At 47.2% G+C, this 23,564-nt stretch overlaps 1 protein-coding gene across 9 annotated transcripts in view; it reads right to left on the bottom strand.

The window, feature by feature from the left end:
- Positions 1 to 23,564, bottom strand: part of TCOF1 (treacle ribosome biogenesis factor 1) — a 437,876-nt gene that overhangs the window by 100,754 nt on the left and 313,558 nt on the right. For all 9 annotated transcript variants that reach the window (XM_069199543.1, XM_069199548.1, XM_069199544.1 and 6 more), the window contains one exon: positions 7,961 to 8,106. In XM_069199543.1, the coding sequence (XP_069055644.1) occupies positions 7,961 to 8,106 (146 nt within the window). The remainder of the gene's footprint in view (positions 1 to 7,960; positions 8,107 to 23,564) is intronic.

Raw genomic sequence — 23,564 nt, 5'->3', positions numbered from 1 at the left:
ACACTGAAAACTGGGAAGTTTGGTATCAAACTTCTCAGCACAATAAATGCACACTGATGCCAGTGTACATTTTATTGTGAAACACACCCCAGAGGGCACCTTAGAGGTGCCCCCTGAAACTGTATCCAACTATCTGTGTAGGCTGACTGGTTCCAGCAGCCTGCCACACTAGAGACATGTTGCTGGCCCCATGGGGAGAGTGCCTTTGGCACTCTGAGGCCAGTAACAAAGCCTGCACTGGGTGGAGATGCTAACACCTCCCCCAGGCAGGAGCTGTAACACCTGGCGTTGAGCCTCAAAGGCTCACCCCTTTGTTCCAGCACCGCAGGACACTCCAGCTAGTGGAGTTGCCCGCCCCCTCTGGCCACAGCCCCCACTTTTGGCGGCAAGGCCGGAGAAAATAATGAGAATAACGAGGAGTCACTGACCAGTCAGGACAGCCCCTAAGGTGTCCTGAGCAGAAGTGACTAACTTTTAGAAATCCTCCATCTTGCAGATGGAGGATTCCCCCAATAGGATTAGGGATGTGACCCCCTCCCCTTGGGAGGAGGCACAAAGAGGGTGTACCCACCCTCAGGGCTAGTAGCCATTGGCTACTAACCCCCCAGACCTAAACACGCCCTTAAATTTAGTATTTAAGGGCTCCCCTGAACCTAAGAATTTAGATTCCTGAAACTACAAGAAGAGGACTGCTGAGCTGAAAAACCCCTGCAGAAGAAGAAAGAAGACACCAACTGCTTTGGCCCCAGTCCTACCGGCCTGTCTCCTGCCTTCCAAAGAAACCTGCTCCAGCGACGCTTTCCCAAGGACCAGCGACCCCTGAATCCTCAGAGGACTGCCCTGCTTCAAGAAAGACAAGAAACTCCTGAGGACAGCGGCACTGCTCCAAAAGAACTGCAACTTTGTTACAGAGGAGCAGATTTAAAGACCCCTGCAAATCCCCGCAAGAAGCGTGAGACTTGCAACACTGCACCCGGCGACCCCGACTCGACTGGTGGAGAACCAACACCTCAGGGAGGACCCTCCGGTGACTCAGAGACCGTGAGTAACCAAAGTTGTCCCCCCTGAGCCCCCACAGCGACGCCTGCAGAGGGAATCCAGAGGCTCCCCCTGACCGCGACTGCCTGAACCTAAAGTCCCGACGGCTGGAAAAGACCCTGCACCCGCAGCCCCCAGCACCTGAAGGAATGGAACTTCTGTGCAGGAGTGACCCCCAGGAGGCCCTCTCCCTTGCCCAGGTGGTGGCTACCCTGAGGAGCCCCCCCCCTTGCCTGCCTGCACCGCTGAAGAGACCCCTTGGTCTCCCATTGAAACCTACAGAGAACCAGACGCTTGTTTGCACACTGCACCCGGCCGCCCCCGCGCTGCTGAGGGTGTACTTTCTGTGTGGACTTGTCCCCCCCCCCGGTGCCCTACAAAACCCCCCTGGTCTGCCCTCCGAAGACACGGGTACTTACCTGCTGGCAGACCGGAACCGGGGCACCCCCTTCTCTCCATTGAAGCCTATGTGTTTTGGGCACCTCTTTGACCTCTGCACCTGACCGGCCCTGAGCTGCTGGTGTGGTAACTTTGGGGTTGCTCTGAACCCCCAACGGTGGGCTACCTTGGACCCAAAACTGAGACCTGTAAGTGATTTACTTACCTGCTAAAACTAACAATACTTTACCTCCCCCAGGAACTGTGAAAATTGCAGTGTCCACTTTTAAAACAGCTATTTGTGTTTTATGTGAAAAGTATATATGCTATTGTAATTATTCAAAGTTCCTAAAGTACTTACCTGCAATACCTTTCAAATGAGATATTACATGTAGAATTTGAACCTGTGGTTCTTAAAATAAACTAAGAAAAGATTTTTCTATAACAAAACCTATTGGCTGGATTGGTCTCAGAGTGTGTTCCTCATTTATTGCCTGGGTGTATGTACAACAAATGCTTAACACTACTCCTTTGATAAGCGTACTGCTCGACCACACTACCACAAAATAGAGCATTAGTATTATCTCTTTTTGCCACTATCTTACCTCTAAGGGGAACCCTTGGACTCTGTGCATACTATTCCTTACTTTGAAATAGTGCATACAGAGCCAACTTCCTACAATGGGCCTCCCTTTCTTCAGGTTTGTGGTATTCCACCAATGTAGAGAGAGAGATAAGTCTGCCAGTCCAACAACACTAGATCTTCCATTTGACCCTGTGCCTGAGACCACTGACAAGAGACACTGTTGAAGAGGACGCGTATGAAGTCTGGCACTATGGCAATACAAGATACCATCCTTCCCAACAGTTTCATAACAGTTCTTACTGTGTATGTTTGGTTCAGTTTTAATGTTTCAATTAAAGTTTGAAAAGCTTGGACCCTTTTTTGGTTGGGAAAGGCTATTCCCAATTGTGTGTGGAGGATAGCTCCTAGCTATGGTTGTGTTCGCAGAGGTTGTAGATGAGATTTGACGCAGTTTATGGTGCATCCTAGAGAAGGTAGGAGGCAAATTGTAGCTGGAGTATCTTTTTGACACTGTGGGAATGAATTGGCTTTGATGAGCCAATCGTATAGAGAAGGGAAAACATGAATTTGTTTTCTTATGAGATGTGCTGCAACCACTGCAAGATGAATATGTGAATACTCCAGGAGCAGTTGACTCTTTATGGTTATACTTCGAATTGGTAATGTTTTCCTGCTACTACAAATCTTGGGTATTTGCGGTGTGCAGGAAGAAATGGGAATGTGAAAATAAGCATCCTTTAGATCTAAGGCTGCCATGAAGTCTTCTAGTTGTAATAGAGGAATAACATCCTGAAGAGTGACAATATGAAAATGTTCTGACAGGATGTAGTGGTTTAAGGGTCTGAGATCCAATATTGGTATGCGAGACCCATCTTTTTTGGGGATTAGAAAATACAGGGAGTAAACTCCTGTTCCTTGGTATTGCAATGGTACTGGTTCTATAGTTTCTTTTAGAAGAAGGGAATGTACTTCCTCTTTGAGAAGAGTTCGATCTTGTGAGTGTGCGTACGAGAGGGTATATTTGGTGGAGTGGAAGTTGCTCTAGACAATAACCATTTTGGATAATTTGATGTACCCACTTGTAGGAAGTTGGCTCTGTATGCACTATTTCAAAGTAAGGAATAGTATGCACAGAGTCCAAGGGTTCCCCTTAGAGGTAAGATAGTGGCAAAAAGAGATAATACTAATGCTCTATTTTGTGGTAGTGTGGTCGAGCAGTAGGCTTATCAAAGGAGTAGTGTTAAGCATTTGTTGAACATAAACACAGGCAATAAATGAGGAACACACACTCAGAGACAAATCCAGCCAATAGGTTTTGTTATAGAAAAATATATTTTTTTAGTTTATTTTAAGAACCACAGATTTAAATTCTACATGTAATATCCCATTTGAAAGGTATTGCAGGTAAGTACTTTAGGAACTTTGAATAATTACAATAGCACATATACTTTTTACATAAAACACATTTAGCTGTTTTAAAAGTGGACAGTGCAATTTTCACAGTTCCTGGGGGAGGTAAAGTAATGTTAGTTCTTGCAGGTAAGTAAACCACCTACGGGGTTCAGATTGGGGTCCAAGGTAGCCCACCAATGGGGGTTCAGAGCAACCCCAAAGTCACCACACCAGCAGCTCAGGGCCGGTCAGGTGTAGAGTTCAAAGTGGTGCCCAACACGCATAGGCTTCAATGGAGAGAAGGGGGTGCCCCGGTTCCGGTCTGCCAGCAGGTAAGTACCTGCGTCTTCGGAGGGCAGACAAGGGGGGTTTTGTAGGGCACTGGGGGGTGACACAAGTCCACACAAAGTACACCCTCAGCAGCGCGGGGGCAGCCGGGTGCAGAGTGCAAACAAGCATCAGGTTTCCTGTAGATTTCAATGGGAGACCCAGGGGTCTCTTCAGCGGTGCAGGCAGGCAAGGGGGGGGCTCCTCGGGGTAGCCACCACCTGGGCAAGGGAGAGGGCCTCCTGGGGGTCACTCCTGCACTGGAGTTCCGATCCATCAGGTCCTGGGGGCTGCGGGTGCAGGGTCTTTTCCAGCCGTCGGGATTTCAGAGTCAGGCAGTTGCGGTCAGGGGGAGCCTCGGGATTCCCTCTGCAGGCGTCGCTGTGGGGGCTCAGGGGGGACAACTTTGGTTACTCACGGTCTCGGAGTCGCCGGAGGGTCCTCCCTGAGGTGTTGTTTCTTCACCAGTCGAGTCGGGGTCGCCGGGTGCAGTGTTGCAAGTCTCACGCTTCTTGCGGAGATTGCAGGGGTCTTTAAATCTGCTCCTCAGGATACAAAATTGCAGTCTTTGTTGAACAGAGCCGCTGTTCTCGGGAGTTTCTTGGTCTCTTGGAAGCAGGGCAGTCCTCTGAGGATTCAGAGGTTGCTGGTCCTGGGGAAAGCGTCGCTGGTGCAGTTTTCTTTGGAAGGCAGGAGACCGGCCGGTAGGACTGGGGCCAAAGCAGTTGGTGTCTTCTTTCTTCTTCTGCAGGGGTTTTTCAGCTCAGCAGTCCTCTTCTGCTGTAAGTTGCAGGAATCTAAATTCTTAGGTTCAGGGGAGCCCTTAAATACTAAATTTAAAGGCGTGTTTAGGTCTGGGGGGTTAGTAGCCAATGGCTACTAGCCCTGAGGGTGGGTACACCCTCTTTGTGCCTCCTCCCAAGGGGAGGGGGTCACATTCCTATCCCTATTGGGGGAATCCTCCATCTGCAAGATGGAGGATTTCTAAGTTAGTCACTTCAGCTCAGGACACCTTAGGGGCTGTCCTGACTGGCCAGTGACTCCTCCTTGTTTTTCTCATTATCTCTCCTGGACTTGCCGCCAAAAGTGGGGGCTGGGTCCAGGGGGCGGGCATCTCCACTAGCTGGAGTGCCCTGGGGCATTGTAACACGAAGCTTGAGCCTTTGAAGCTCACTGCTAGGTGTTACAGTTCCTGTAGGGGGGAGGTGTGAAGCACCTCCACCCAGAGCAGGCTTTGTTTCTGTCCTCAGAGAGCACAAAGGCTCTCACCGCATGGGGTCAGAAACTTGTCTCTCAGCAGCAGGCTGGCAAAGACCAGTCAGTCCTGCACTGAACAATTGGGTAAAATAAAGGGGGCATCTCTAAGATGCACTCTGTGTGCATTTTTTAATAAATCCAACACTGGCATCAGTGTGGGTTTATTATTCTGATAAGTTTGATACTAAACTTCCCAGTATTCAGTGTAGCCATTATGGAGCTGTGGAGTTCATTTTTGACAGACTCCCAGACCATATACTCGTATGGCTACCCTGCACTTACAATGTCTAAGGTTTTGCTTAGACACTGTAGGGGCATAGTGCTCATGCACATATGCCCTCACCTGTGGTATAGTGCACCCTGCCTTAGGGCTGTAAGGCCTGCTAGAGGGGTGACTTACCTATGCCACAGGCAGTGTGAGGTTGGCATGGCACCCTGAGGGGAGTGCCATGTCGACTTAGTCATTTTCAAATGGTGACCTCTTGTTTTATCTGATGGGAAAGGGGACACTTTACTCAGTTTGTGCTGGTTGACTCAATGTCCGCCGGCACATCAGAGTCCAAATCTTAAACAGAGAAGACCCCCTCTTGTTCTACATCGTCTTGCGCGTGCTTGTCGCCAAAGATGTCCAGTTTATCTTCTGTCTGTTGAGACGCCATTTCCATTCGACGAGCCCTTCAATTTAAGCCTCCTCTTCGACCAAATAAACTGCATGCTTCGCAGGTCTGATCGTTGTCTGGTGAAACACACAATTTTCACACCTGTTGTTGGTTGGTGTGTGGAAACTTCAAATGGCATCAAGGGCAAAATCGGAATGGAGTATGTTCCATCAGGGCTGCATTGTTCGGTACCACGTGGAAGAGGTGGGCCCGAATAGGCCTTTCTGTCCCCAAAAGGCTCAAAAAAATGAAATGTGATTCCAAGTGGAGAAAACGCAACTGAGAGTAGAATATTAAGGAATACGTGTTTGAAAACAATACAGAGACGGAAAGAATCCTATTTTAGACTGTTTGGAGCAGAGAACTCTGAGCGAGAGAAACACATCCGAACACGATGGCAGAGAAATCAATCTAACAAAGGACTCGATGCCGATGCGCAGTATTACAGAGAGGAGGAGTCACTATCCCGTGACTCGAAAACAGTCTTCGAACAAAAAACAACTTGTACTACTCCGAACACAACACTAGATGGCGATCTTATACACCGCATGTGTATCTACAGCTACACATGCCATCAAACAAATATATATACACACCCACACACATTCATATCAATCCATGCAAAAAAACAATAGTTATTTCATAGCAATGATTACCTTTCAACAGAACAATCCCAGATAGCCAGAGGAAAGCATTTCTAACACGCAAGCATGGACAAAATTAAATCACTAGCTAGGCAGAACCAATCAGCATAACTACAAACCTAGAGCAAGTCCAGGGATTGCAGTCGGCGAAGTACACAGAGAAAAGTAAACCTTTATCAAGAACAACCGGCTGTTAATGCCATGAATAAATAGGAGTAAGCAAGTCATTGTTCTAGTTGACAATTCATTCTGTACAGAGGTGAGTAATCATCATTGTTCATTTCTGATTATATCACACACTGGCAACAGGCAATGGTCCAATAATGACCTCCTCAGTTAATTAAGCTAAATATAGTTGTGGATCATACGATGGTCCTCTACTCACAAATTCATATGTAGAGAAGACAGACCTGGAAAGCGTCAACTTCTATGACAGTATAAAAAGTGAAATTCAATGTGTTATTGTTCTATCAATATATCAGCAACAAAGTGATGGAAGGACTGTATGAATAAATCGTATACTATGGTGAATTGCTTGGGGCTGTATTTCATTGTTTTTCACCAACTATACCATGCTAGACAGATGTGCCATATGCAAATTAGTCTTGGTCCTACTCGAATAGGAACAGTCCAACTCAAAATGCCCGGCCAGATTTTCCCCTCTAGAAAAACACGAGCACCCCTGGCAGGTTTCGGCCTACTTCGGCCTCATGAGTGACGTATACCTTGAGCACGGCGGCACAGTGAGCAAGGAACCCATGTCTGAGCATACCTGTTGCAGTAAAGACCTCTACTACAAAAATCAATAACTAGATCAAAGGAATGCTGAAAATGATTGTAGCTTCTACCAACTGCTAGGGGCTGCATTTCAGTCAACGGTTTTTCACCCACAGTACCACTCAAGAAAGGGTCTAGCTATATACCAATCAGTCATGGTCCTGCTCCAATTCAGATTGGTGCAGCTATTTAAGCCTTAATAATGAGGTATAGCCTTTGTCCATCATGGTGAGCAAGGTACTTGTATCTGGTCATACCCATTAAACTTGGGGTATTGAGCTGTGGAAAAGGCAAAGCCAATGGATGGACTGCTTGCAAAAGTCAACCAGTGACAATTGCTAGATGACACATTCTAGTCCATTTATCACACACTATGCCACTCCAGAGACCATCCAGGTGCAAATAAGTCTTGATCTTGCGCCACTAGGAGCAGTCCAGCCTGGACTGCAAGCTCAGACTGGCTTCAGCCTACCTGAGGCTCGTAAGTGTGCAACAGCTTAAATCTTGGGACAGTAGGCACAGGATCAACTACATGACATCCTGTGGTATTATGGTGCCACCTACAAAATCTGTGCTGCTAACAAAGGCTTACTGTGAAACCAAAACATAAATCTAACAAGGATGCCACTTGCCACAACACCTGGAATATACTCAACTAATAAGCATTAAAAAAAAAGTTGATGCTTGAAAGGAGGGCTCATTAAAAAAAAAGAAGAAAAAAAAAAAAAAAAAAAAGCTATCAACTTGTAATGCTTCTGGCATAGCGGGTAAAGGCAAAAGATAGAAATGAGTGCAGGTAAGCCTTGATAGGAATATACTCACAGAACCAAAAGGTCGTAGGATCTCTGAATCACATGGAGTCCATTTAGTGAATTATCTTTCAAAACACCTTGCCCAGTTACCTGTGTGAGAGTCCCCTTCTCCTGTTCAGAGTCTTCACTAGAGTCTTCGCTTGAGTCTTCGCTGCTAGTTTTGTCCTTTTCTGCTTTTGGAGTGCGTGGCACAGGAGGTTTCACCTTCATGTTGGCTTTCACATGTGAAGCATTGCCTACAGAAAGAGTTTTAGGAGGAAATTAGGTGCCAGGGATGTAAAACAGGCACAAAATTTCCAGAACAGTGTGGATGATCAGACACAAAGACCATATATTCAGGATGATTTAGTGCAAAGCTCAAATGGTAAACTTTGTGAACGCTATACTCCTCCCTCTACTTACAAAGGTTCTTTTTAAAATCCCTATGAAAAAAGGCCAGAAGGCAATGCAAACTGATCAAGATAAAAAAAAAAATCTTGAATAATAACTCATATCTTAGTCGATCAAGCTGGCACAGAAATGAAAATGTCACTTACCCAGTGTACATCTGTTCGTGGCATTAGTCGCTGCAGATTCACATGTTGTGCATAGCCCGCCATCTGGTGTTGGGTCGGAGTGTTACAAGTTGTTTTTCTTCGAAGAAGTCTTTCGAGTCACGAGACCGAGGGACTCCTCCTCTTTGCTTCCATTGCGCATGGGCGTCGACTCCATCTTCGATTGTTTTCCCCGCAGAGGGTGAGGTAGGAGTTGTGTGTGTTAGTAATAGTGCCCATGCAATGGAGTGAATAAGTATGTACCAATTAAGGTACAAGTAATATATTTACAAATGTACAAAGTTGAAGATAACTTCCAAACGGCTACAGGCTCCCGGGGAGGCGGGTGGGCACATGTGAATCTGCAGCGACTAATGCCACGAACAGATGTACACTGGGTAAGTGACATTTTCAGTTCGATGGCATGTGTAGCTGCAGATACACATGTTGTGCATAGACTAATAAGCAGTTATCTCCCGAAAAGCGGTGGATCAGCCTGTAGGAGTGGAAGTAGTCTGAAATAAAGTTCTTAGTACGGCTTGACCTACTGTGGCTTGTTGTGCGGATAGCACGTCTACACAGTAGTGCTTAGTAAATGTGTGAGGCGTAGACCATGTGGCTGCCTTACATATCTCGTGCATTGGAATATTCCCTAGGAAGGCCATGCTAGCGCCTTTCTTTCTGGTTGAATGTGCCCTTGGTGTAATGGGCAGCTCCCTTTTTGCTTTAAGGTAGCAGATTTGGATGCATTTAACTATCCATCTGGCTATACCCTGTTTTGATAGTGGGTTTCCTGTATGAGGTTTTTGAAATGCAATAAACAGTTGTTTTGTTTTTCTGATTTCTTTTGTTCTGTCAATGTAGTACATTAGTGCTCTTCTGATGTCTAATGTGTGTAGTGCCCTTTCAGCTACGGAGTCTGGCTGTGGGAAGAACACTGGTATTTCTACCGTTTGATTTAAGTGGAACGGTGAAATAACCTTTGGTAGAAATTTAGGATTGGTTCTTAGGACTACCTTATTTTGTGTATTTGGATAAAAGGTTCTTGTATTGTAAACGCCTGAATTTCACTTACTCTTCTTAGAGATGTGATGGCGATGAGAAATGCAACTTTCCAGGATAGGAATTGTATTTCGCAAGAATGCATGGGTTCAAAAGGTGGACCCATGAGTCTTGTTAAGACGATGTTGAGGTTCCATGAAGGAACGGGTGGTGTCCTTGGTGGTATAATTCTTTTGAGGCCTTCCATAAACGCTTTAATGACAGGTATCCTAAATAGTGAAGTTGAATAGGTAGTCTGCAGGTATGCAGATATTGCTGCAAGGTGTATTTTAATGGAAGAGAAAGCCAGGTTAGATTTTTGTAAGTGAAGCAAGTAACCCACTACATGTTCTGGAGTTGTGTGTAATGGTTGTATTTGATTAATATGGCAGTAGCAAACAAACCTCTTCCATTTACTTGCATAGCAGTGCCTGGTGGATGGCCTTCTGGCTTGTTTTATGACTTCCATACATTCTTGGGTAAGTTGTAAGTGCCCGAATTCTAGGATTTCAGGAGCCAGATTGCTAGATTCAGCGATGCTGGATCTGGGTGTCTGATCTTTTGGTTGTGCTGTGTCAACAGATCTGGCCTGTTGGGCAATTTGATGCAGGGTACTACTGATAGGTCTAGCAGCGTTGTGTACCAGGGTTGCCTTGCCCAAGTTGGTGCTATCAATATGAGTTTGAGTTTGTTTTGACTGAGTTTGTTTACCAGGTAAGGAAGGAGAGGGAGAGGAGGAAAAGCGTAAGCAAATATCCCTGACCAGTTCATCCATAGGGCATTGCCTTGGGACTGTTTGTGTGGGTATCTGGATGCGAAGTTTTGGCATTTTGCGTTCTCCCTTGTCGCAAACAAGTCTATCTGAGGTGTTCCCCAGAGTTTGAAATAAGTGTTCAGAATTTGGGGGTGAATTTCCCATTCGTGGACCTGTTGGTGATCTCGAGAGAGATTGTCTGCGAGTTGATTTTGGATCCCTGGTATAAATTGTGCTATTAGGCGAATTTGGTTGTGAATTGCCCAACGCCAAATCTTTTGTGCTAGCAGGCTTAACTGCGTGGAGTGCGTCCCCCCCTTGCTTGTTTAGATAATACATTGTTGTCATGTTGTCTGTTTTGACGAGAATGTATTTGTGAACTATTATTGGTTGGAAAGCTTTTAGTGCTTGAAAAACTGCTAGAAGTTCTAGGTGATTTATATGCAGTTTTGTTTGATGTATGTTCCATTGTCCTTGTATGCTGTGTTGATCGAGGTGTGCTCCCCACCCTGTCATGGAAGCATCTGTTATTACGTATTGTGGCACTGGGTCTTGGAAAGGCCGCCCTTTGTTTAAATTTATGTTGTTCCACCACAGAAGCGAGAGGTAAGTTTGGCGGTCTATTAACACCAGATCTAGAAGGTGACCCTGTGCTTGTGACCATTGTGATGCTAGGCACTGTTGTAAGGGCCTCATGTGCAGTCTTGCGTTTGGGACAATGGCTATGCATGAAGACATCATGCCTAGGAGTTGTAGTACCATATTTGCGTGTATCCTTTGTGTTGGATACATGCGTTGTATGATGGTGTTGAAATTTCGAATTCTTTGTGGACTTGGAGTGGCTACTCCTTTTGATGTGTCTATTATGGCTCCCAGGTATTGTTGTACCTTGTCCGGCAGAATTTTGGATTTTGTGAAATTGACGGTGAACCCTAGTTTGAAGAGGGTTTGTATGATATGATTTGTGTGATTTGAGCACTGTATTAACGAATGGGCCTTGATTAGCCAGTCGTCTAGATATGGGAACACATGTATTTGCTGCCTTCTTATGTGTGCAGCGACTACCGCTGGACATTTGGTAAAGACTCTTGGTGCGGTTGTTAATCCGAAAGGCAGTACCTTGAATTGGTAATGTATTCCCTTGAATACAAACCTTAGGTATTTCCTGTGCGATGGGTGTATTGGTATATGGAAATAAGCATCCTTGAGGTCTAAAGTTGCCATGTAGTCGTGTAGTTTTAGCAATGGCAATACTTCTTGTAGTGTGACCATGTGAAAGTGGTCTGATTTGATGAAAGTGTTCACTACTCTGAGGTCTAGTATTGGTCTCAGCGTTTTGTCCTTCTTTGGTATCAGAAAGTACAGTGAGTAAACTCCTGTGTTTATTTGTGTGTTTGGCACTAATTCGATTGCATTCTTTTGCAATAGTGCCTGCACTTCTATCTCCAGGAGATTGGAATGGTGTGTTGTCAAATTTTGTGCTTTTGGTGGTATGTTTGGAGGGAATTGTAGAAATTCTATGCAATAACCATGTTGGATAATTGCTAGAACCCAAGTGTCTGTAGTGATTTCCTCCCATGCTTTGTAATGAAAATGTCACTTACCCAGTGTACATCTGTTCGTGGCATCAGTCGCAGTAGATTCGCATGTTCTGCAATAGCTCGCCATCTGGTGTTGGGCCGGAGTGTTACAAGTTGTTTTTCTTCGAAGAAGTCTTTCGAGTCACGGGACCGAGTGACTCCTCCTTTTGTCTCCATTGCGCATGGGCGTCGACTCCATCTTCGATTGTTTTTCCCCGCAGAGGGTGAGGTAGGAGTTGAATTGTAGTAATAGTGCCCATGCAATGGAGTGACTAAGTATGCACCTATTTAAGGTTGAGATGATACATATAGAAATAATTGAAGGTAACTTCCAAACTGCTACAGGCTCCCGGGGAGGCGGGTGGGCACATGCGAATCTACTGCGACTGATGCCACGAACAGATGTACACTGGGTAAGTGACATTTTCAGTTCGATGGCATCTGTCGCTGTAGATACGCATGTTCTGCATAGACTAGTAAGCAGTTATTTCCCCAAAAGCGGTGGATCAGCCTGTAGGAGTGGAAGTAGTCTGAAATAATGTCCTTAATACGGCTTGACCTACTGTGGCTTGTTGTGCGGATAACACGTCTACACAGTAGTGCTTGGTGAATGTGTGAGGTGTAGACCATGTGGCTGCCTTACATATTTCTTGCATTGGGATGTTTCCTAGAAAGGCCATGGTAGCACCTTTCTTTCTGGTTGAGTGTGCCCTTGGTGTAATGGGCAGCTGTCGTTTAGCTTTAAGGTAGCAGATTTGGATGCATTTAACTATCCATCTGGCTATACCTTGTTTTGAAATTGGGTTTCCTGCATGAGGTTTTTGAAATGCAATAAAGAGTTGTTTAGTCTTTCTGATGTTTTTTGTTCTGTCAATGTAATACATCAATGCTCTTTTGACATCTAATGTATGTAGTGCCCTTTCAGCTACGGTATCTGGCTGTGGAAAGAACACTGGAAGTTCCACTGTTTGATTTAGATGGAACGGTGAAATAACCTTTGGCAAAAATTTAGGATTGGTCCTTAGGACGACTTTATTTTTGTGTAGTTGTATAAAAGGTTCCTGTATAGTAAACGCCTGAATCTCGCTTACTCTTCTCAGGGAAGTAATGGCGATGAGAAATGCCACCTTCCAGGTTAGGAACTGTATATCGCAGGAGTGCATGGGTTCAAAAGGTGGACCCATAAGTCTAGTTAGGACAACATTTAGGTTCCATGAAGGAACAGGTAGTGTTCTTGGTGGTATAATTCTCCTAAGGCCCTCCATGAATGCTTTAATGACTGGTATTCTAAATAGGGAAGTTGAATAGGTAGTCTGCAGGTATGCAGATATTGCTGCAAGGTGAATCTTAATGGAAGAGAAAGCTAGGTTAGATTTTTGTAAGTGAAGCAAGTAACCCACTACATGTTCTGGAGTTGTGTGTAATGGTTGTATTTGATTAATATGGCAGTAGCAAACAAACCTCTTCCATTTACTTGCATAGCAGTGCCTGGTGGATGGCCTTCTTGCTTGTTTTATGACTTCCATACATTCTTGGGTAAGTTGTAAGTGCCCGAATTCTAGGATTTCAGGAGCCAGATTGCTAGATTCAGCGATGCTGGATCTGGGTGTCTGATCTTTTGGTTGTGCTGTGTCAACAGATCTGGCCTGTTGGGCAATTTGATGCAGGGTACCACTGATAGGTCTAGCAGCGTTGTGTACCAGGGTTGCCTTGCCCAAGTTGGTGCTATCAATATGAGTTTGAGTTTGCTTTGACTGAGTTTGTTTACCAGGTAAGGAAGGAGAGGGAGAGGAGGAAAAGCGTAAGCAAATATCCCTGACCAGTTCATCCATAGGGCATTGCCTTGGGATTGTTTGTGTGGGTACCTGGATGCGAAGTTTTGGCATTTTGCGTTCTCCCTTGTCGCAAACAAGTCTATCTGAGGTGTTCCCCAGAGTTTGAAATAAGTGTTCAGAATTTGGGGGTGAATTTCCCATTCGTGGACCTGTTGGTGATCTCGAGAGAGATTGTCTGCGAGTTGATTTTGTATCCCTGGTATAAACTGTGCAATTAGGCGAATTTGGTTGTGAATTGCCCAATGCCAAATTTTTTGTGCTAGCAGGCTTAACTGCGTGGAGTGCGTCCCTCCCTGCTTGTTTAGATAATACATTGTTGTCATGTTGTCTGTTTTGACGAGAATGTATTTGTGAACTATTATTGGTTGGAAAGCTTTTAGTGCTTGAAAAACTGCTAGAAGTTCTAGGTGATTGATATGCAGTTTTGTTTGATGTACGTTCCATTGTCCTTGTATGCTGTGTTGATCGAGGTGTGCTCCCCACCCTGTCATGGAAGCATCTGTTGTTATTACGTATTGTGGCACTGGGTCTTGGAAAGGCCGCCCCTTGTTTAAATTTATGTTGTTCCACCACAGAAGCGAGAGGTAAGTTTGGCGGTCTATTAACACCAGATCTAGAAGGTGACCCTGTGCTTGAGACCACTGTGATGCTAGGCATTGTTGTAAGGGCCTCATGTGCAGTCTTGCGTTTGGGACAATGGCTATGCATGATGACATCATGCCTAGGAGTTGTAATACCATCTTTGCCTGTATCTTTTGTGTTGGATACATGCGTTGTATGATGGTGTTGAAATTTTGAATTCTTTGTGGACTTGGAGTGGCTACTCCCTTTGATGTGTCTATTATGGCTCCCAGGTATTGTTGTACCTTGCGTGGCAGAATTTTGGATTTTGTGAAATTGACGGTGAACCCGAGTTTGAAGAGGGTTTGTATGATCTGATTTGTGTGATTTGAGCACTGTATGAACGAATGGGCCTTGATTAGCCAGTCGTCCAAATATGGGAACACATGTATTTGCTGCCTTCTTATGTGTGCAGCGACTACCGCTAGACATTTGGTAAAGACTCTTGGTGCGGTTGTTAATCCGAAAGGCAGTACCTTGAATTGGTAATGTATTCCTTTGAATACAAACCTTAGGTATTTCCTGTGAGATGGGTGTATTGGTATATGGAAATAAGCATCCTTGAGGTCTAAAGTTGCCATGTAGTCGTGTAGTTTTAGCAATGGCAATACTTCTTGTAGTGTGACCATGTGGAAGTGGTCTGATTTGATGAAAGTGTTCACTACTCTGAGGTCTAGGATTGGTCTCAGCGTTTTGTCCTTCTTTGGTATCAGAAAGTACAGTGAGTAAACTCCTGTGTTTATTTGTGTGTTTGGCACTAATTCGATTGCATTCTTTTGCAATAGTGCCTGCACTTCTATCTCCAGGAGATTGGAATGGTGTGTTGTTAAATTTTGTGCTTTTGGTGGTATGTTTGGAGGGAATTGTAGAAATTCTATGCAATAACCATGTTGGATAATTGCTAGAACCCAAGTGTCTGTAGTGATTTCCTCCCATGCTTTGTAATAATGACCTATTCTTCCCCCCACTGGTGTTGTGTGGAGGGGGTGAGTGACATGTGAGTCATTGTTTAGTAGTAGGGGTTTTGGGGCTTTGAAATCTCCCTCTATTTCTAGGGAATTGCCCTCCTCTATATTGTCCCCGAAAACCTCCTCTATACTGTCCCTGGTAAGTGGACGGTGTTGCTTGTGAGGTGCTGGCTTGTGTGCTTTGACCCCGAAACCCCCCTCGAAAGGGCGTTTTACGGAATGTGCTGTAATTCCCTCTGCTCTGCGGGGAGTAGAGTGCGCCCATGGCTTTGGCAGTGTCCGTATCTTTTTTGAGTTTCTCAATCGCTGTGTCCACTTCTGGACCGAACAGTTCTTTTTCATTAAAAGGCATATTGAGAACTGCTTGTTGAATCTCTGGTTTAAATCCAGACGTTCGGAGCCATGCATGCCGTCTGATAGTTACAGATGTATTAATTGTCCGTGCAGCTGTATCTGCAGCGTCCATGGAGGAACGTATCTGGTTGTTGGAGATGGTCTGTCCCTCCTCAACCACTTGTTTCGCCCTATTTTGGAAGTCCTTGGGCAGATGTTCAATGAGATGTTGCATCTCGTCCCAGTGGGCTCTGTCATAGCGCGCAAGTAGTGCCTGGGAGTTCGCGATGCGCCACTGGTTTGCAGCTTGTGCTGCGACTCTTTTACCAGCTGCACCGAACTTGCGGCTTTCTTTATCTGGGGGTGGTGCATCTCCAGATGTGTGAGAGTTGGCCCTTTTCCTAGCTGCTCCTACAACAACAGAGTCTGGTGGCAGCTGTGTAGTGATGAAAACCGGGTCCGTAGGAGGCGGCTTATACTTCTTTTCCACCCTTGGTGTGATTGCCCTACTTTTGACCGGCTCCTTAAATATGTCTTTTGCGTGCCGGAGCATACCAGGGAGCATAGGCAGGCTTTGGTAGGAGCTGTGGGTGGAGGAGAGTGTGTTGAACAAGAAATCATCCTCGACCTGTTCTGAGTGGAGGCTTACGTTATGAAATTGTGCTGCTCTAGCCACCACCTGAGAGTACGCGGTGCTGTCTTCTGGTGGAGATGGCTTTGTAGGGTAGGCCTCCGGGCTGTTATCTGACACTGGGGCGTCGTATAGGTCCCATGCGTCCTGATCTTGGTCACCCTGGCTCATGGTGGTGTGAGCTGGGGAGTGAGATGGAGTTTGTGCTGGTGAAACGTTAATCACGGGCGGAGGAGAGGGTGGTGGTGTAATTCTTTTAACCACTTTTGGTTGTGGTGCTTGTTCCGTCTGGAACTCCAATCTTCTCTTTCTCCTAATGGGGGGAAGGGTGCTTATTTTTCCTGTCCCCTGCTGAATGAAGATACGCTTTTGCGTATGGTCCACATCAGTTGCTTGTAGCTCTTCCTCAAACCTATGCTTTTGCATTTGGGAGGTTAGCGAGTGCTCTTCTGTATAAGAGCCTGAAGCTGGGTCGCTTGCAGTTTGTTTCGGCGTTGAAACTTTGTCTGCGTGTTTTTTCGGCTCCGAGGTGACTTTTTTCCTTTTCGGGGCCGAAACCTCTCGGCGTCGATCTGTTTCGGTGCCGCTGTCTCGGCGTCGAGCCGTGTCCACACCGGCATCTCGGTGTCGAGGCTTGTCTCCAGCACTTTCTCGGTCCCGAGAAGGCTGCGTGCCGGTGTCTCGACCGGAGTCGGACGATCTCGGCACTGTTTTGGCCTTTTTCGGTGCAGACGGTCGGTCACCGAATTTATGGGTCGAGCCATGGCCTGGTGGCAGTGGCGTCCCCTGGGCCTTGTAAATGTTTCTCTGTGTGGTTTTCGACGTCTTACTCACGGTTTGTGTATCGTCGAATCCTTCGGAGTCTGAGTCTTGGATCGAGAAGGTACCTTCTTCTTCCTGTTCCTCGAACTCCCGTTGGGCTGTCGGTGCGGACGCCATTTGAAGTCTTCTGGCTCGACGGTCTCGGAGTGTTTTTCGGGACCGGAACGCACGACAGGCCTCGCAGGTGTCTTCGCTGTGCTCAGGTGACAGGCACAGGTTGCAGACCAAGTGTTGGTCTGTGTAGGGGTATTTATTGTGGCATTTGGGGCAGAAACGAAACGGGGTCCGTTCCATCGGCGTTCTTCAGCACGCGGTCGGGCCGACCAGGCCCCGACGGAGGATCGAAAAACTACCCCGAAGGGCACCGGAGCTCTTCGATCTTCGATGCGGTGTGGAATCTAAGTACGCCGATCCCGAACGCAACAATACCGACGAAAATCTTCCGAAATTAGCTAATTTTCCGTTCCGAAACTCGGAGCGACAGGAACACGTCCGAACCCGATGGCGGAAAAAAAACAATCGAAGATGGAGTCGACGCCCATGCGCAATGGAGACAAAAGGAGGAGTCACTCGGTCCCGTGACTCGAAAGACTTCTTCGAAGAAAAACAACTTGTAACACTCCGGCCCAACACCAGATGGCGAGCTATTGCAGAACATGCGTATCTACAGCGACAGATGCCATCGAACTAATGACTTATTCTTCCCCCCACTGGTGTTGTGTGGAGGGGGTGAGGGACATGTGAGTGACTGTTTAGTAGTAGGGGTTTTGGGGCTCTGAAATCTTCCTCTATTTCTAGGGAATTGCCCTCCTCTATATTGTCCCCTAAAACCTCCTCTATACTGTCCCTGGTAACTGGACGGTGTTGCTTGTGAGGTGCTGGCTTGTGTGCTCTGACCCCGAAACCCCCCTCGAAAGGGTGTTTTACGGAATGTGCTGTAATTCCCTCTGCTCTGCGGGGAGTAGAGTGCGCCCATGGCTTTGGCAGTGTCCGTATCTTTTTTGAGTTTCTCAATCGCTGTGTCCACTTCTGGACCGAACAGTTCTTTTTCATTAAAAGGCATATTGAGAACTGCTTGTTGAATCTCTGGTTTAAATCCAGACGTTCGGAGCCATGCATGCCTTCTGATAGTTACAGATGTATTAATTGTCCTTGCAGCTGTATCTGCAGCGTCCATGGAGGAGCGGATCTGGTTGTTGGAAATGGTCTGTCCCTCCTCAACCACTTGTTTTGCCCTATTTTGTAAGTCCTTGGCAGATGTTCAATGAGATGTTGCATCTCGTCCCAGTGGGCTCTGTCATAGCGCGCAAGTAGTGCCTGGGAGTTCGCGATGCGCCACTGGTTTGCAGCTTGTGCTGCGACTCTCTTACCAGCTGCATCGAACTTGCGGCTTTCTTTATCTGGGGGTGGTGCATCTCCAGATGTGTGAGAGTTGGCCCTTTTCCTAGCTGCTCCTACAACGACAGAGTCTGGTGGCAGCTGTGTAGTGATGAAAACCGGGTCTGTAGGAGGCGCCTTATACTTTTTTTCCACCCTTGGTGTGATTGCCCTACTTTTGACCGGCTCCTTAAAGATTTCTTTTGCGTGCCGGAGCATACCAGGGAGCATAGGCAGGCTTTGGTATGAGCTGTGGGTGGAGGAGAGTGTGTTGAATAAAAAATCATCCTCGACCTGTTCTGAGTGGAGGCTTACGTTGTGAAATTGTGCTGCTCTAGCCACCACTTGAGAATACGCGGTGCTGTCTTCTGGTGGAGATGGCTTCGTAGGGTATGCCTCCGGACTGTTATCTGACACTGGGGTGTCGTATAGGTCCCATGCGTCTTGATCTTGGTCACCCTGGCTTATGGTGGTGTGAGCTGGGGAGTGTGATGGAGTTCGTGCTGGTGAGACGTTAATCACGGGCGGAGGAGAGGGTGGTGGGGTAACTCTTTTCACCACTTTTGGTTGTGGTGTCTGTTCAGTTTGGAACTCCAACCTTCTCTTTCTTCTAATGGGGGGGAAGGGTGCTTATTTTTCCTGTCCCCTGCTGTATGAAGATACGCTTTTGCGTATGGTCCACATCAGTTGATTGTAGCTCTTCCTCAAACCTATGCTTTTGCATTTGGGAGGTTAGCGAGTGCTCTTCTGTATAAGAGCCTGAAGCTGGGTCGCTTGCAGTTTGTTTCGGCACCGAAACCCTGTCTGCATGTTTTTTCGGCTCCGAGGTGACTTTTTTCTTTTTCGGGGCCGAAACCTCTCGGCGTCGATCTTCTTCGGTGCCGCTGTCTCGGCGTCGAGCCGTGTCCACACCGGCATCTCGGTGTCGAGGCTTGTCTCCAGCACTTTCTCGGTCCCGAGAAGGCTGCGTGCCGGTGTCTCGACCGGAGTCGGACGATCTCGGCACTGTTTGGGCCTTTTTCGGTGCCGACGGTCGGTCACCGAATTTATGGGTGGAGCCATGGCCTGATGGCAGTGGTGTCCCCTGGGCCTTGTAAATCTTCCTCTGTGTGGTTTTCGACGTCTTACTCACGGTTTGTGTATCGTCGAATCCTTCGGAGTCCGATTCTTGGATCGAGAAGGTACCTTCCTCTTCCTGCTCCTCGAACTCTCGGTGGGCTGTCGGCGCGGACGCCATCTGAAGTCTTCTGGCTCGACGGTCTCGGAGTGTCTTTCGGGACCGGAACGCACGACAGGCCTCACAGGTGTCTTCACTGTGCTCAGGTGACAGGCACAGGTTACAGACCAAGTGTTGGTCTGTATAGGGATATTTATTGTGGCATTTGGGGCAGAAACGGAACGGGGTCCGTTCCATCGGCGTTCTTCAGCACGCGGTCGGGCCGACCAGGCCCCGACGGGGGATCGAAAAACTACCCCGAAGGGCACCGGAGCTCTTCGATGCGGTGTTGAATCTAAGTACGCCGATCCCGAACGCAACAATACCGACGAAAATCTTCCGAAATTAGCTAATTTTCCGTTCCGAAACTCGGAGCGACAGGAACACGTCCGAACCCGATGGCGGAAAAAAAACAATCGAAGATGGAGTCGACGCCCATGCGCAATGGAGACAAAAGGAGGAGTCACTCGGTCCCGTGACTCGAAAGACTTCTTCGAAGAAAAACAACTTGTAACACTCCGGCCCAACACCAGATGGCGAGCTATTGCAAAACATGCGTATCTACAGCGACAGATGCCATCGAACATATGATTTCTTGTACATCCCATCATTGCACTTGAGAAAGGCCTGGAAGACAGTGTTCTGACTGAACAGGAAAAGGTCTGAATGTGGCAACCAGGTTCCAATTCAACTGATTGGGAGAATAGTCAGACTGGGTCAGAATTGTGATGGTTTGAGTTGCGGGCAGCAGGTACATTATGTGGGTTGCTAATAGGGCAATTTGGATTTCTTATCTTCATTACCCTTTTTGTCACGGTCATTCATGGTTTAGAGTATAAGAAAGGAAGGTGGCTTCAGTTTGAGACAGCGGACTGTAAAGCAGCCCTCTTCATATACACGGAATATAACATTTTGCCAATGGGGAAAACTTTATTGGAATGTGTTGCTACTTCAGCCACAACAAAATCAGCCAGCTGAAGGATAAAAGATAAAAAGTTACATTCCACTGTGTAAGGAAATGCCTCCTTGGCATGGTTGCCCCCTGACTTTTTGCCTTTGCTGATGCTATGTTTACAATTGAAAGTGTGCTGAGGCCTGCTAACCAGGCCCCAGCACCAGTGTTCTTTCCCTAACCTGTACTTTTGTATCCACAATTGGCAGACCCTGGCATCCAGATAAGTCCCTTGTAACTGGTACTTCTAGTACCAAGGGCCCTGATGCCAAGGAAGGTCTCTAAGGGCTGCAGCATGTCTTATGCCACCCTGGAGACCTCTCACTCAGCACAGACACACTGCCTACCAGCTTGTGTGTGCTAGTGAGGACAAAACGAGTAAGTCGACATGGCACTCCCCTCAGGGTGCCATGCCAGCCTCTCACTGCCTATGCAGTATAGATAAGACACCCCTCTAGCAGGCCTTACAGCCCTAAGGCAGGGTGCACTATACCATAGGTGAGGGTACCAGTGCATGAGCATGGTACCCCTACAGTGTCTAAACAAAACCTTAGGCATTGTAAGTGCAGGGTAGCCATAAGAGTATATGGTCTGGGAGTCTGTCAAACACGAACTCCACAGCACCATAATGGCTACACTGAAAACTGGGAAGTTTGGTATCAAACTTCTCAGCACAATAAATGCACACTGATGCCAGTGTACATTTTATTGTAAAATACACCCCAGAGGGCACCGTAGAGGTGCCCCCTGAAACTTAACCGACTATCTGTGTAGGCTGACTAGTTTTAGCAGCCTGCCACAAACCGAGACATGTTGCTGGCCCCATGGGGAGAGTGCCTTTGTCACTCTGAGGCCAGTAACAAAGCCTGCACTGGGTGGAGATGCTAACACCTCTCCCAGGCAGGAATTGTCACACCTGGCGGTGAGCCTCAAAGGCTCACCTCCTTTGTGCCAACCCAGCAGGACACTCCAGCTAGTGGAGTTGCCCGCCCCCTCCGGCCAGGCCCCACTTTTGGCGGCAAGGCCGGAGAAAATAATGAGAATAACAAGGAGGAGTCACTGGCCAGTCAGGACAGCCCCTAAGGTGTCCTGAGCTGAGGTGACTCTAACTTTTAGAAATCCTCCATCTTGCAGATGGAGGATTCCCCCAATAGGGTTAGGATTGTGACCCCCTCCCCTTGGGAGGAGGCACAAAGAGGGTGTACCCACCCTCAGGGCTAGTAGCCATTGGCTACTAACCCCCCAGACCTAAACACGCCCTTAAATTTAGTATTTAAGGGCTACCCTGAACCCTAGAAAATTAGATTCCTGCAACCACAAGAAGAAGGACTGCCTAGCTGAAAACCCCTGCAGAGGAAGACCAGAAGACGACAACTGCCTTGGCTCCAGAAACTCACCGGCCTGTCTCCTGCCTTCCAAAGATCCTGCTCCAGCGACGCCTTCCAAAGGGACCAGCGACCTCGACATCCTCTGAGGACTGCCCCTGCTTCGAAAAGACAAGAAACTCCCGAGGACAGCGGACCTGCTCCAAGAAAAGCTGCAACTTTGTTTCCAGCAGCTTTAAAGAACCCTGCAAGCTCCCCGCAAGAAGCGTGAGACTTGCAACACTGCACCCGGCGACCCCGACTCGGCTGGTGGCGATCCAACACCTCAGGAGGGACCCCAGGACTACTCTAAGACTGTGAGTACCAAAACCTGTCCCCCCTGAGCCCCCACAGCGCCGCCTGCAGAGGGAATCCCGAGGCTTCCCCTGACCGCGACTCTTTGAACCTAAAGTCCCGACGCCTGGGAGAGACCCTGCACCCGCAGCCCCCAGGACCTGAAGGACCGGACTTTCACTGGAGAAGTGACCCCCAGGAGTCCCTCTCCCTTGCCCAAGTGGAGGTTTCCCCGAGGAATCCCCCCCTTGCCTGCCTGCAGCGCTGAAGAGATCCCGAGATCTCTCATAGACTAACATTGCGAACCCGACGCCTGTTCCTACACTGCCCCCGGCCGCCCCCGCGCTGCTGAGGGTGAAATTTCTGTGTGGGCTTGTGTCCCCCCCGGTGCCCTACAAAACCCCTCTGGTCTGCCCTCCGAAGACGCGGGTACTTACCTGCAAGCAGACCGGAATCGGGGCACCCCCCTCTCTCCATTCTAGCCTATGTGTTTTGGGCACCACTTTGAACTCTGCACCTGACCGGCCCTGAGCTGCTGGTGTGGTGACTTTGGGGTTGCTCTGAACCCCCAACGGTGGGCTACCTTGGACCAAGAACTAAGCCCTGTAAGTGTCTTACTTACCTGGTTAACCTAACAAATACTTACCTCCCCTAGGAACTGTGAAAATTGCACTAAGTGTCCACTTTTAAAACAGCTATTTGTGAATAACTTGAAAAGTATACATGCAATTTTGATGATTTGAAGTTCCTAAAGTACTTACCTGCAATACCTTTCGAATGAGATATTACATGTAGAATTTGAACCTGTGGTTCTTAAAATAAACTAAGAAAAGATATTTTTCTATATAAAAACCTATTGGCTGGATTTGTCTCTGAGTGTGTGTACCTCATTTATTGTCTATGTGTATGTACAACAAATGCTTAACACTACTCCTTGGATAAGCCTACTGCTCGACCACACTACCACAAAATAGAGCATTAGTATTATCTATTTTTACCACTATTTTACCTCTAAGGGGAACCCTTGGACTCTGTGCATGCTATTCCTTACTTTGAAATAGCACATACAGAGCCAACTTCCTACACACTGCACTACTAAAAAAAGAAAGAAAAACATTTAGGAAGTTTGTTCTGAAGACCTCAGAGGAACTGGTCTACTGTGGGCAATGCAAAAATAGAGCCTTAATGGAGTAAAGACAGAAAAGTTGAAATAGGGGCTAATATTTGCCAATATTCAGCCAATTCCCGCTAGAAAAATGGCAAACTGAAAAAGAAAAATGTTACTTATCTTGTAGGCATTAGGTTGTAGCCTGTAGTGCTGTAGATTCACATGCAATGTGTAGGAAGTTGGCTCTGTATGTACTATTTCAAAG

This window comes from Pleurodeles waltl, chromosome 7 (genome assembly GCF_031143425.1).
Source record: "Pleurodeles waltl isolate 20211129_DDA chromosome 7, aPleWal1.hap1.20221129, whole genome shotgun sequence".
In the NCBI taxonomy this organism is placed as follows: domain Eukaryota; kingdom Metazoa; phylum Chordata; class Amphibia; order Caudata; family Salamandridae; genus Pleurodeles; species Pleurodeles waltl.
Note: the sequence above shows the minus strand (reverse complement) of the source record. Positions and strands in the feature narration are given on the sequence as shown.